General features: G+C 39.7%; 1 protein-coding gene across 1 annotated transcript; it reads left to right on the plus strand.

The window, feature by feature from the left end:
• Positions 1 to 24: 24 nt before the first annotated feature.
• rps6ka2 (ribosomal protein S6 kinase, polypeptide 2) lies at positions 25 to 12,649 on the plus strand (the record flags this gene model as incomplete). The annotated part of the gene is made up of 22 exons (XM_079287845.1): positions 25 to 159; positions 1,685 to 1,801; positions 2,370 to 2,451; positions 3,219 to 3,299; positions 3,683 to 3,762; positions 3,933 to 4,039; positions 4,134 to 4,171; positions 4,272 to 4,414; positions 5,140 to 5,210; positions 5,718 to 5,806; positions 6,089 to 6,153; positions 8,223 to 8,325; positions 8,648 to 8,793; positions 9,135 to 9,257; positions 9,593 to 9,682; positions 10,203 to 10,361; positions 10,524 to 10,685; positions 10,844 to 10,920; positions 11,148 to 11,265; positions 11,362 to 11,418; positions 12,008 to 12,088; positions 12,482 to 12,649. The coding sequence occupies exons 1-22, from the start codon at positions 55 to 57 to the stop codon at positions 12,647 to 12,649; spliced, it is 2,262 nt and encodes a 753-aa protein (XP_079143971.1). The 5' UTR covers positions 25 to 54.
• Positions 12,650 to 13,495: the final 846 nt, after the last annotated feature.

The raw sequence follows: 13,495 nt of genomic DNA on the forward strand, positions 1-13,495 counted from the left end.
CCTGCAGGGAGATGTCATTCATTATGGGATAGATGGACAGGTCTGCCCGTTGCCATGGATACCAGCATGCGAAAATTCACAGTGCGGAGATGGTTTTCTATCTATCTGAAGAACAAGGCGGCGAGGAACAAGAACAACACTGGCTTCTGTCAACTAGAGGTTAGTCAAGCTGTTTAGACCCCCCGGAGCAGGACAAACGTCTGTCAACTAGAGATTTGTACATGTGTGTGAATCTGCGCATGCTGGAAGGGGGATTGCATCACAGTTGGACCATGTGTGTTTTTGTGTAAGTATTAAGGCCATGACAGCAGCCTTCTCATTTCAACAGTCGATAAGGATGAGTGTGAAAAGTCTGTGTGATTACGGGAATGGGAGTGGGAAGAATGTGTGTTATTTGGTTTGTTGTGGAGCCGTTAAGGAGATTGCAGCATTGTTGCAGCTGCTCCTTTGCCCGTCTGACAAGCATTTAGAAAACAGAGAGACAGACAGACACTGTGTTTTGACTCAGAGAGAGAGAGACAAGCTACATACAGTCGGAGAGACAGAATTGCTAACAGGCAAACAAGCAGCCAGGCAGGCAGGTTGATAGACGAATGGATAGAGACAGATTGAGTCAGTGGACGGCACGGCACTGGAGGTCTATTTATAGCCCAAACAAACCAGCGGGGAAGAGAGAGGGAGGCAGGCTGCTGTTTGCAGCACATCTACCTGTTTGCTGGAGATATAAATAGATCCGCTGCCCTCCTCTGGTCTTTGTTGTTGTGACTCAGTGCTGACGAATCATCTTGACATCCATCTACCTGTTTGTGTGATTGTTAGTCTATCTGGCTGGTAACTGTCTGTCTGCTTGTGTTTGTTTACCTGTTTGTCTGACTGTCCACATCTGTAACATGATGCTTTGATGGTCCATGTGAAGAAGATCTCTTTCACTTCCTTCCCCTTCATGGGAGGGTCAGAGTTCAGGGTCAGCTATAGATCAGCATCCCAGAAGTTGGTACTGGGGCCTTGATCCTGTTTCCTTCTGGTTGATGCATGTCACTCCTGTTGCCCCGTTTAAAGAATAAAACAGCAAAGTCATTTGTATTCGTAGAACTGAAATGCTGGTGTGCATGTGATTGTCTTAGAAATAAATGGAGACCTCAGGAAAGGCAGGAGCACAAGAATTCAATTCAAATAGATCTTATATGTGTGAGTTTACAATCGTTACCTTTCTAGACGATCTAACTCCTGCTAGCATTTCATACTTGTTGGAAGTGGGGTGTAAAGCTCCACTTCTCAATGATAGCTGAACAGAGCTACAGTATATTGTTACACTGACCAATCTAAACCGTGCCTCGGGTTGACAGTTTATCATTTGCTTCACTGAGCAGACTGAAGCGGCTGAAAAAGGCAGCTTACACGATATGCATCACTGCCACTCAGCCCATACCTTTCCAGCAATAACATAAGAGCTCATAAATAACCATCTGTCTCCGTGTGTGTTTAGAAGATGTGTTTTAGTTTATGTTTGGAGGCTGTCTTATCCATATGGATGTTGCACAAACAACATTTCAACTGTCATTCATCTCGTCTTGTTCATGTTTCACTTTTGAGAGAGACGTTACTCTATCTCAGGTTTTCTGTCACTGTCTTTGTAAATGTGTAAATAACAGACTAATAGTGACATGCGTCTCGCTTTCCTCAGGATGATAGTACACTGAAGGAGATTGACATCAGCCATCATGTTAAGGAGGGTTGTGAGAAAGCAGACCCCTCTCAGTTCCAGCTGCTCAAAGTGCTGGGACAGGGCTCCTATGGAAAGGTACAGGATATGCATGTTCACCATAACCACACTGAGACCCTGGATATCTTAAACAATTACTCATGTTAAGGAAATTCAGTGAGTATTATACCATTTTGGATTATCTGTAAGACTGCAACTGTTTCACTGGAATATCGACACTTCAATATGCTTAAGTATGTGCGTTTGTGTGATTGATTAACTTCTCATTCAAAAGCTTTGGGCATTAACATGCTGCTGTAATCCTTAGCCTGGATAGCAGGTTAGCATGGCTAGCTTGTATACAGTCTAAATGTGTTTTATGCAAAAGGATGGTAGCTCACTAACACTTACCTCTGCTCGGTCGCCTGCAAATTGTGTGTAACGGAGAGGTAGTTGCTGCCATGAATTTTAGCGTTTCAAAAAGCAGCGAAGGTGTGTGCGTGTAAAGCGCATGCGCTGTAGTGCACTACACGTATTACAACGGTTTCTTGTTAGCAGCACCTGGATGACGTAAATAATATACTCCCTACTTGTGTCATTTATTTTAAACTAATGCTGCTGCTGCTGCTGCTGCTGGTGATGATGATGGTGATGATGATGATTCCAGGTGTTTCTGGTGAGAAAGATCAGGGGAGTGGACAGAGGGCAGCTGTATGCCATGAAGGTCTTGAAGAAAGCCACACTAAAAGGTAAAAAAAAAATATATATATATATATATCTATATATATGTATATATATATATTGGAAGGCAAAGAAACAAAAGTTCGTAGAGGATGCTTTTGTTGTCATGGTTATGCCTCTTCATTTTCAAGTAGTACTTGTAAATATTGTTGATATTTGTGTGTCTGTAGCATTTAAGAATGTAATAAATTACTGAATCTTGACTTTTGACACATTTTGCTGAAATAACAACTTTGTTGTTTGTTGGGCACAGACTAATAATTTGTTTAAAATTAATATTGGTTATTCCCACAAATCTGATAAGGGAGATTTGATTGTCAGTCCTCAGAGTGCCCTACTTTTAAAAGTATTTTGGGTAAAAGAGGTTAGTTTGTACTTTTGATGAAGATAAACTGAATGGGATTATTGTAAACTAGGATGTACTGTGAAAACAGGTTCAGCCATGTGCTGATTTTGTGTCTTTATACAAGCTTTAATCCTCTGAATCTCAAAAAGTTATGGTCTCATCCTGTCAAGGAAACAGATGCGGCAATAACACTTTTACTGTCATTAGAGACGAAAGCACCATGGGATCAGCTGCACCATGGGATGGTTTAATTCAATTTACATGTTTTAATTAACTCAATGCAGTTTCATAAAACATTCAGATGGTATTAGAAGCGTGGCGTGATTATGGAGATAGGTCTGGCCTATACCAGGACTATCTGCACGCAGATTAATAAGTGAATCTTATGTTATAAAGGAAATTCGTCTTGCCCCGCTATTTCCTTCACAGTTCGTGACCGCGTACGGTCTAAGATGGAAAGAGACATTCTGGCAGAAGTGAATCATCCATTCATAGTTAAACTGCACTATGGTAAGTCTGACTGTCTGATGGTCTTCATTGAGGTGCTGATTTGAATATCTGTGTCTCTGAAATCACAGTGTATTCTCATATATAACAACATTGTTTTTTAACAAGAGATAACAAGATAACGTTCCGATACACAGCTGAGTTGAAATACTTTTTTGTAGAGAAGTTCCTGGTTGAATTTTGTTATTTCATTTCATATACATCTTTTCTACTTCAAATGCATCCTCAAAGTAACAGAATACGATACAGCCCCAATGCAGCAATATAGCCTCATATTACTTGTGTTTATCTCGTGTGTGTGCATGTGTGCATGTGTGTGTGTGTGTGTGTGTGTGTGTGTGTGTGTGTGTGTGTGTGTGTGTGCGTGTGTGTGTGTGTGTGCGTAGCCTTCCAGACAGAAGGAAAACTCTATCTGATCCTCGACTTCCTCAGAGGAGGAGACCTTTTCTCTCGACTGTCAAAGGAGGTAGGTTTCCTCCTCATAGACTCCCTGGTTCTTTCCCCAACGGCACTAAGACTTACAAGCCTTTACTTTTCAAGGTCTCTTATAGGCTGGATAATTGTTTTAAAGAAACATTTTATTTAGTATATATATATATTTTTTTACCAGCATCTACATGTCTTTATTTGCTCCAGGTAATGTTTACTGAGGAGGATGTGAAGTTCTACCTTGCAGAGTTGGCCCTGGCCTTGGACCATCTACACAGTCTGGGGATCATCTACAGGGACCTGAAACCTGAAAAGTATTATCTCATAAATGCTCCCTTTTTTTGCATACATTTATTTTTTTCCAAAATAATTTTAAAGCAGCTTTTAATGTTCATTTTCTCCTAACAGCATTCTTCTGGATGAAGAAGGAAACATTAAGATAACTGGTCAGTGCCTCCAGCTACAAACAGTTTCTGTCATTCTATTCATCGTCATTCATGTCAGTCTTAACTTGTTCCGCTCTCTCTTTGTCTCTCTGTGCTTCAGACTTTGGATTGAGTAAGGAGGCCATTGACCATGATAAAAGAGCATATTCGTTCTGTGGAACAATAGAGTACATGGCTCCAGAGGTTGTGAACAGGAGAGGGCACACGCAAAGTGCTGACTGGTGGTCATTTGGGGTACTCATGGTAAGAATTGTTTCGACAGCCTATTAAACCATTTTTTATTATTTTAATGTGCACTTGTGATCGGAGTACAAAGACATTTTTTCTACTGACTTGCAAGTTTTTTCTGATCGTGCTATCAAAAACAGCAGGCACGCATTTATTATATCATATGAGCCAAATACTCAGCTCTTACATAATGTGCCGGTTTACTGGTTTTTGAATTTAGCTTTCTTCTGGCAAATAAAGCTGCTTAATTACCGTTTCTGGCAGATTAGGTCCCATTACTTTGTGTAATCGTGCATCTGTTGGATTTTGCTTGTTTTATTTGCTTGGTGGCTTCTTTTTGTTTTGACTAATACTGAAAAGGAGGTTAACATTCACTGACAGCTGACAAACAGAACATTTGAAAATACTCCCTCTGGACAATACAGAGTTTTGTAATCCAGAGACAGTAGTGGGCGGAGCCTATTTGATAAATGAAAACAAAATTAGTGGAAAAATCCATAGTTATGATTACATTTCATTCCAAACACTGTAATATATTTGGGAAACGTAAATAACATTAACAATGGTGCTGGAAAGCAGGGGCATGTCAGCAGCAGGTGCAGACTTGCTGTTCATGAGAGAAGTATTGGTCTGGTCGGGGGGTTTGCTTGTGCATACAACTTTTCTTCAAGTAGTTTTGGTATGACAAGTCACTGAGATTAATTCAGGTGCTTTGACAATTATTATCATCTGTTTTCCAGTTTGAGATGTTGACAGGATCATTGCCATTCCAAGGAAAAGATCGGAAGGAAACAATGGCGTTTATTCTTAAGTAAGACATATTTTAACTGTTATCATTTTATTATCAAAGCTTCTTTTATTTATTACCAAATCCTAATGCTCTAGGTCATTTTTAAGTTGCTAACCTCAGTGTTCATGGTTTCGTTGGTGTCTTGTTCTTCGTTTCTACGTGCTACGGTAACAGTGGTTATCTTGATAAACAGGATGCAGAGGATGTGACTGCATTTTGATCACTTACGTTCTCCCCTCGAAGCTTCTAATCAGCTTTCTCTTTCCCTTTTCAAATGGATTTGTTCAAAACAGTCTACTATTTCAAATAATAATACATTTCTCAGTTATGGTTCATTCAAGATAAATTGCTTAAATGCACATGCTATTATCAATCTCACAATATCCCACTATACCTGAATAAACTGAATTATAAAGTTGTTGCTTGGAAAACAAAGTTAAACTGATCCAATACAAACAATGTTGATGCATCACAGTGCTACCAAACACCTGCATGTCTTTACATCTGTTTCTCGTCTTCACTGTACAGGGCTAAGCTGGGAATGCCACAGTTCCTCAGTCCTGAAGTGCAGAGTTTATTAAGAGCGCTCTTCAAGAGGAACCCTGTAAATCGACTAGGTACTGTACACATTCAACTTGGAACAGGCAAACAGCAATCCAGAATAAATGTGTCATTTTGAACACTTTGAAAAACTGTTGAGTTGTTTAACACCAAATATAAGATTCTACAAATCAGGTCTATGTCACAAAACATCATGGAGGTCCATTGAAAATGTGCTGTGTACATAAAAGACTTGACTGTATTCATGCTCTTTGAATGATTTCGTTTTTAATGAATGCATGTTTAGATGTGAACAATGGCATCATTTATCAACGTGTCTGAATCTGTGTGATTGACAGGTGCAGGACCAGATGGAGTGGAGGAAATAAAAAGACATCGCTTCTTTGCATCCATAGACTGGAACGTAAGTACAATTCATGAAGAATGTTCTACGGTCTGCATGATTTTTAAGCTGTCCAGTACTGTTGTTTTTGCGAGGAAGGACACGATATATACTCACTGGCATTACACACATGCTGTGTACATTAGACTGAAAAAAAGTGGAAGTGAAACAAAGTTGGCTTGTTAACACTGCTAGAGACAGTGAGAACAGATCGAGGCCTGCATCGTATGTCGTTATGTCCGCCACAACTGTGGTAAAGGTCTGTAAATGAATACCCTGTTCGACTGCCAACAACTACACCTGGTTGTTCACACTTACTGTTTCATGTAAGGATGTTGCCGGAACAAAAGTTATTTCAGTATCATGGGACAAACGTAGCCTACTGGTTTCTTGGAGGTTCCACTTCTGAGATGCACTACTCAGATTAGCAGCCTGTGTTGAATTTAAAAACATATTCTAAGAACAACACATCTAAATCACTCTGTGATAACTGTAGTTTTTGTATCCTTACATAAGAACTCTGTAGCTGTTCACCCACTTCCTCTAAACTTACCCACAATCATGAGTCATGGTTTTCTATTGCTTTGTAGCAAAATCTCTAACTTCCCTGTCTGCCTGTCCTGCCCAACTTCATTGTAATTAATCCTCTTATCTGGAACAGCCTTTCTCACAGAAAGGTGGCTCATGCGCACATCTTCTGGCTGCAGACATTACCTGTGCTATCACAATGTAACCTTGAAATTCGTTCAACTCACTCTTGCACAAAGCTTCTATTTACAGTACCTGAGTAGCATTCATCCTGCAGAAGCCTTCTGCTGCATACCATAACAAGAGCAGTTAAAAGCATCTCAACAAGCTCACACTGGTGAAAAGCAATGCACTTCTTCAACTACTGTATATCCTATACAGGCTACTAACAGACAACACACACAAGAAGTGTGAGTGTGAACAGGGCGTTCCTTAATATGTGAGCCTTGGTCACATTGTTGCACCCATTCCTCTCTATCAGAGATGTTCCGAAGGCTTGTGACTCTTGTTTATCCGCTGTTGCGAGTAGTGATGCTCTCATTTCGAACAAAATCCACTCTGATCAGCTTTACACGCCCACTAATCTCTGCCCTCACCACCGGCTCTCACTGTACTCCTCGCTACATAACTACCTACTGGCCTCTGCCAAGCACCACATTTTCACATTTACAAATGGTGTTGCTGGCTTGATGTGACAAGCTATCAATAAGAGGCTTACGTTCTCCTACACACTATGCTAATTCGAATCCTGTGCAGTAAGAGGCATAATGCTTTACTCCATCAGAATCTTGGTTGACTTTTTCTCTGTGATCTTTTATTCATGTTTTCATCTTTGATAAAACTGACCAAATCTGCAACCTCGCCTTCACAGAGAATGTCAATTACAAATCAAATAGCAAGTAGGAGTGTGCATCAGTCCTTTGTTCGGTATTTAATGTGATATATTACTCAAAGAGACCCTGCCAGACTGTTGTTAACACTGCAATGGTGACATCTGCAGGCCATAGTCAATAATACACTTTATGTAATAAAGATACAGTATGTGCTCATGTATAATGGGCAGTTTTCACTTGACATCACATTACATATGCTATGGGTGTTCTTTTTAATCACTTTGACTTTTCATTATCCACGAGTTGAGGCCAAGCTTTATTTTCCAGTCCAATCTTCTTCATTTTATTTTCTTCTTATTACATTTGCTCTATTCTTTGTGCTCCACATTACATTTAAAAACCAGGCTGTGCCATTGCTGACTCAGTACATGTTTACATTAACACTTGCATTACAATATGACTAGTTTGCTTCGAGATGTGAGACTTGAGTGGGACATGAAATTTAAAAATGTAACTGCTGTGGAACCCAACCTATATTTTATTGTTCATACTGGATCCAGTGATTGTTAAACACAGCAGTATAATGGGGAAAACACACACACACCAACTGCAACATCACTTTTATAATAATTCTCATTGTGAATTTGCACTTGGCCATGTGTTCTTTTGTATTTAAACCAGTGGTTTATGATAAATGCTGATACTGACCGCTGTTGTTGTTTTCTGTAGAAGTTGTACAGGAAGGAATTGAGGCCTCCATTCAAACCCACAGTTGGAAGACCTGAAGACACTTTCCATTTTGACCCTGAGTTCACCTCCAGAACACCCACTGGTAACTGAGACCCACAAAAACATAAACATACATATTTATACACCAATCAAATAAATACATAGGTCAGGTTTATTCATTTCAATTGTATATACAATTTCCATCCATTTGAGTCGAGTAATTCTATCATCAATCAAAACGTACCATTCATGTAATTAAAGCAAATAAAACTGAGATGAATAGCTCATATAATGAACAAGATTTACTTTAAATGTATTTTATATGTATTTCAAAATGTTGATGTTCCTAATTGGATGTAAATTTGTAATGAAGTTCAAGTATTGTGAGCACATGTTTGTATCGGTCCGTCTTTTCCTCTATCCAGATTCTCCCGGCATCCCTCCCAGCGCAAACACACACCAGCTGTTTCGTGGCTTCAGCTTTGTCGCAACGAGTCAAAGTCAGGAGCCTAGCATCGCTCCGGTAGCACCTTCTCGTCAGGAGGTGAACAACATCAATCCCATAGCAAAGGTACGTGTCTTTAAGAAAGCAGTTCATGCCCTATCTACACATCAACAGAGACAAATGAGACACTTGCACATTGATTGGACAACTAATTAACTCTGTAAATAAATCACAGAGTTGATCATTGCTTTATGAGTTAACGAGCAGACAGGACGATGAAGCAATTTAATTTATGCTGACCCTCATAAATCCTGCTCAACTATTACTACAGCAACTGACTGCTGAAGCAATGCAATTCTTCTCACACCTAATATATGACTGACACATTTGACTATGACAGATATATGAAATATACCGGTAATAGAAGCGTGTGTGTGTGTCTGTCTGATTGTCTGTGTTCCCTGCAGCACCTCCAAGGGGACGTGGCCTTCAGTGATGTTTATGAGCTCAAGGAGGAAATTGGACAGACAGCGACTTCTGTCTGCAAAAGTTGTCTGAACAGAGTTACTGCTGTGGAGTATTCAGTGAAGGTAGTGGTCACTAAACTTTTGCTAGAACTTATTAAGATATACAACATTGTGATATCAACATTATATTGAATTCAAAGTATTTTTCAACATACATAAAAAGCATTTGCAGCGTTTGTCCTAGCATTTCATAGCCCAGTTTGACCTAAAACACAGGTCTGAATCCAACCAACAAAATGTAATTACATATAAAGTGAGCTAGTGGTGCATTGTGGGAAAGGTTGGCATTATTAAATGAAAAACCACCCAAACAACATGCTTTGTGGATCCTGGTTATTTAGAGGTTTGCAATTGTATGTCTTTCTAAACATATCCTGTCGTTTCTGTATTTGTGTCAGATCATTGACAGAGGCAGAAAAGATCCATCAGAGGAGATTGAGATCCTGTTAAGATACGGACAGCATCCAAATATTATTACCCTGAAGGATGTAAGTGGAAAACCCACTCCTGACACATTGTTTTCTTCAACAGCCATGTTAGAAGAGCTTCTTCAGCATCTTTACAACAGGATATAATAGGGGTGGGGGAAAAAGTCAATTCAGCATCGAATTAGCAATATTTTGTATTGCAATATTGAATCGATACCTGGAAGCTTAGTATCGATCTTTTATTACAGAAACTATTAATATTGCAATTACAAATTAAACTTTATGACAATAATTGCTTTTTCTGCTTGACTGACAAACACATTTTGCTGCAGTAAAAATGACTGAAGTGAGATGAACCGAGTCAAACTCTATCTTATTTGATAAAACAGAATGTTGACAAACTGTATAATTTGCAGTTGAAAAAAAGGTAATAATACGCAATATATGTTATCGCACCACATCGCAAAATGTTTAAAATCAGATTGAATCAAGATTGCATCGTGACACAAGTGTTGTGATAACATTGTATTGTGTGCCTTCTGGTGGCTCTAGCTCCCCGTGTGTGTGCTTTTACCATCAGGTGTATGACGACGGCCAATGTGTGCATCTGGTGCAAGATTTACTAAGAGGAGATGAGCTGCTGGACAGAGCTCTGACAGTGCCGAACTTTACAGAGAGAGATGCGTCAGACATCACCTGCACACTGGCCAAGACTGTGGAATATTTACACTCGCAGGGGGTAAAAATATTTGTTGAAATCTTTGACACAAGACTTCGTTCCATCACTATACTGTATTCACCTACTTGCAACAGTCTGTATGGTTTGGAGCAACCATATGTTAACTTTGTTGCAGATCATGATTGCGTTTTTGTCTGCGTGTGCCTTTCTCGTTTTTTTCAGGTCGTGCATCGAGACCTGAAGCCGAGTAACATTCGCTATTCTGATGACAGTGGACTCCCACAATCCATCAGGATATGTGATTTTGGTTTTGCCAAGCAGCTTCGGGCTGAGAACGGCTTGTTGATGACTCCCTGTTACACAGCTACGTTCATGGCTCCTGAGGTGCAGTATATCAGTAATCATAATAGGAAGCCTCTAATATCTCACCAACACTTATGAAACAAATGAAACCACAAAACAGCTGTCAAAAATACATCATTAATAATCATTGACAGGAAAAAAAAGAACATAATAAATTGTTCAAATGTGTGTGTGTTCAGGTTCTGAAGAAGCAGGGTTATGATGCAGCCTGTGACATCTGGAGCCTGGGGATCCTGCTCTACACCATGATAGCTGGGTCAGTTTAAAGTTTAAAACACATGCGATGTTTTCTGTTACCGCTCCTCCTGCTGCTGTATACAACATTTGTTCCAAATAAACTACCCTAGAAAGTGGCTTTAGGTCTTTTAACATCTCTACATTGTGCTTTTACTGTCTCTAGATTAAATAATGTCAGATTGTTTTTTCACACCAGTTGTAGAGTTCGCCCAGCTTTTGAATTGCTTTTTATTCTTATTGGCCCAGCTTCAGTCCGTTTGCCAGCAGCTCTGAGGACACAGCAGAGGAAATTCTGGCTCAAATCGGCAGTGGAAAATTCATTATCACAGGAGGGAACTGGGGCCTGGTATCAGACGCTGCCAAGGTTCTTTTTTTTCCTTTTTTTGGGGAATAAAATACACATAAAATAGTTGTGTTGCTGTCCAAATAAACTAATATCACCTATGCATATGTTTAACAGGTAATTGTGACAAAGATGCTCCACGTGGACCCTCACCAGCGCCTGACTGCCCCACAGGTACTATTAGTCCCTCCCTAACATGACTTGGTGTGCTTTATTAGGCTATTTAGATGGCTGCTATTAAGTCCCATTGATATTGTTTTTTCTCCTAATAGTTTTTACTGTACTAGTATCAATTATGTATTATTCTGTTGATAGGAAACATTATTAAATATATTACATATTACAGTATACTGCTTTTTGAGGAGGGTTATTAGCAGAAATATGATACAATATTCATAACTATCTTTATATTAGTCCACAATCACCTGAAAGTAAGAATTGTTTTTGTTCGCTTAGAATGAGCCGGTCATATCTACATAGGCAGCAGGTCCTCGTCACTAAGTCTGCCGTGTTGCACCACCATGTTTCTACAGTAGCCCAGAATGGACAAACCAAACACTGGCTCTAGAGAGGACCTTTTGCGTTTTTAGGTTACCTGAAGGCCACCATTGTTCTCAGACACGCTTTGAAAGGGAGGGGTGAGCAGAGGGGTATTCAGTTGGATGCAATCTGCAATGTCTCCATGCCACCAAGTTCTACACACTGCTCATTTAAGAGCAGTTTTTGAAAAATGCATCAGGAAATCATTTTTAATGCCCATTAGGTTCTTCGTCATCCCTGGATTGTAGACAGAGACCAGCTCTCTGACAGAGCTCTCACCAGACAAGATGCTCTTACTGTTAAGGTCGGTACATATGTGCATGTGTGTGTATACAGTGAATATAATCAGAATATCAGATCCAATACTTGTTGTTATGTTTCTGTGGGTAGCTCTGTTACACCCTCATTGTAAGATCATTTATTCAAGATTTACTCGTCAAATGCTTTTCACTGAGTGCGTAACACGTCTGAAAGTTTGCACGTGTCATTATTTCTGTTGCCCTCAATAACTGAGCTCTTAAAGAAGCTGTTCTTATTACATGAGTTCATGTCAGCATCGGCAAAATGTACAACAATGCAAACCACTGTAATGGGTTCTGTCTTTCCAGCAGGTGGTGCTGTCTGCCACTTATGTAGTTGCACGACAGATTAGACCAGTGTTAATATGTAATGACGTCGTCTCCTTTTATTCCACCAGGGAGCACTGTCTGCCACCTACTCAGCTCTGAAGCGCTGCGCTCCTGCTCCAGTATTGGAGCCTGTTCAGTCCTCCTGCCTCGCTCAGCGGCGAGGGATGAATAAATCGGGGAGTCCCGAAGAGAACTCAGACCCCAAAGAAAAGGAAAAGCCTCAACAATCTGAATGAAACTTCAAATGAATTAAAAATAGACCCATAATTAAAGAAGACCTTGTCACAAAGTGCTAGGCCTATAAAAACTAAATGTAGCAGATTTTAGAAATCTTGTCGCAAAGGGAACTAAGCCTAATTCCCTAGAACAATGAAGCAGTCCACAAGCACAGGTATCAGGACGAGCTTCAGTTCACCTCATTTAAAGTGTACATTTTAAACCTTTTCAATTGTGATGTAAAAGTCATCATGCACACCTGACTCTTATTTGAAGAAGTTGACTATTATTGCCCTAAAATCATAATCATCATCTAAATCCTGAGCACAGAGGGTTTCATTCAATCCAGCAGAAGCTTTGTCCAATCCCTCAGTTGTCCCGTGGGTATCATAAACTCTGTTTGACGGTTGCCCATACTTTCAATTGGTTGAAAAAACATTTATCGAGATTTTATTTTCTCATTCAAATTTTGAGCCTGGCTCTCAGACAACATTTCTCATAGTTTGGTGCTGGCTGTGAAAATGTCAAATTAAATGAAAAAAAACACATGTACGTTTACTTCTTCAGAGTACAATTATAAATGTAATGCAATATCCACAGACAAACCAAAGCCACGAAAGCTCCAACCGCTGAAAGCGGGAAAAATGAGTCCGGTCACCAACTTCAGAAAAAGCAGTATTCAGTGCCACAAACAACATGCCATGTAGTCGATTTACTTTAGGTTTCATATTTAGCACACACATGTGTGTCCCCAGGAGTAAACGTCATACATTAATACAGTCTTCCACAGTCATTGCTCTAACATATATCCAACTATAGATATGTTGAATCATCATCATCATCTAACAATAGATATAGGTTAGAGT

The sequence above is a fragment of the Melanostigma gelatinosum genome (genome assembly GCF_949748355.1).
Source record: "Melanostigma gelatinosum genome assembly, chromosome: 2".
NCBI lineage: Eukaryota > Metazoa > Chordata > Actinopteri > Perciformes > Zoarcidae > Melanostigma > Melanostigma gelatinosum.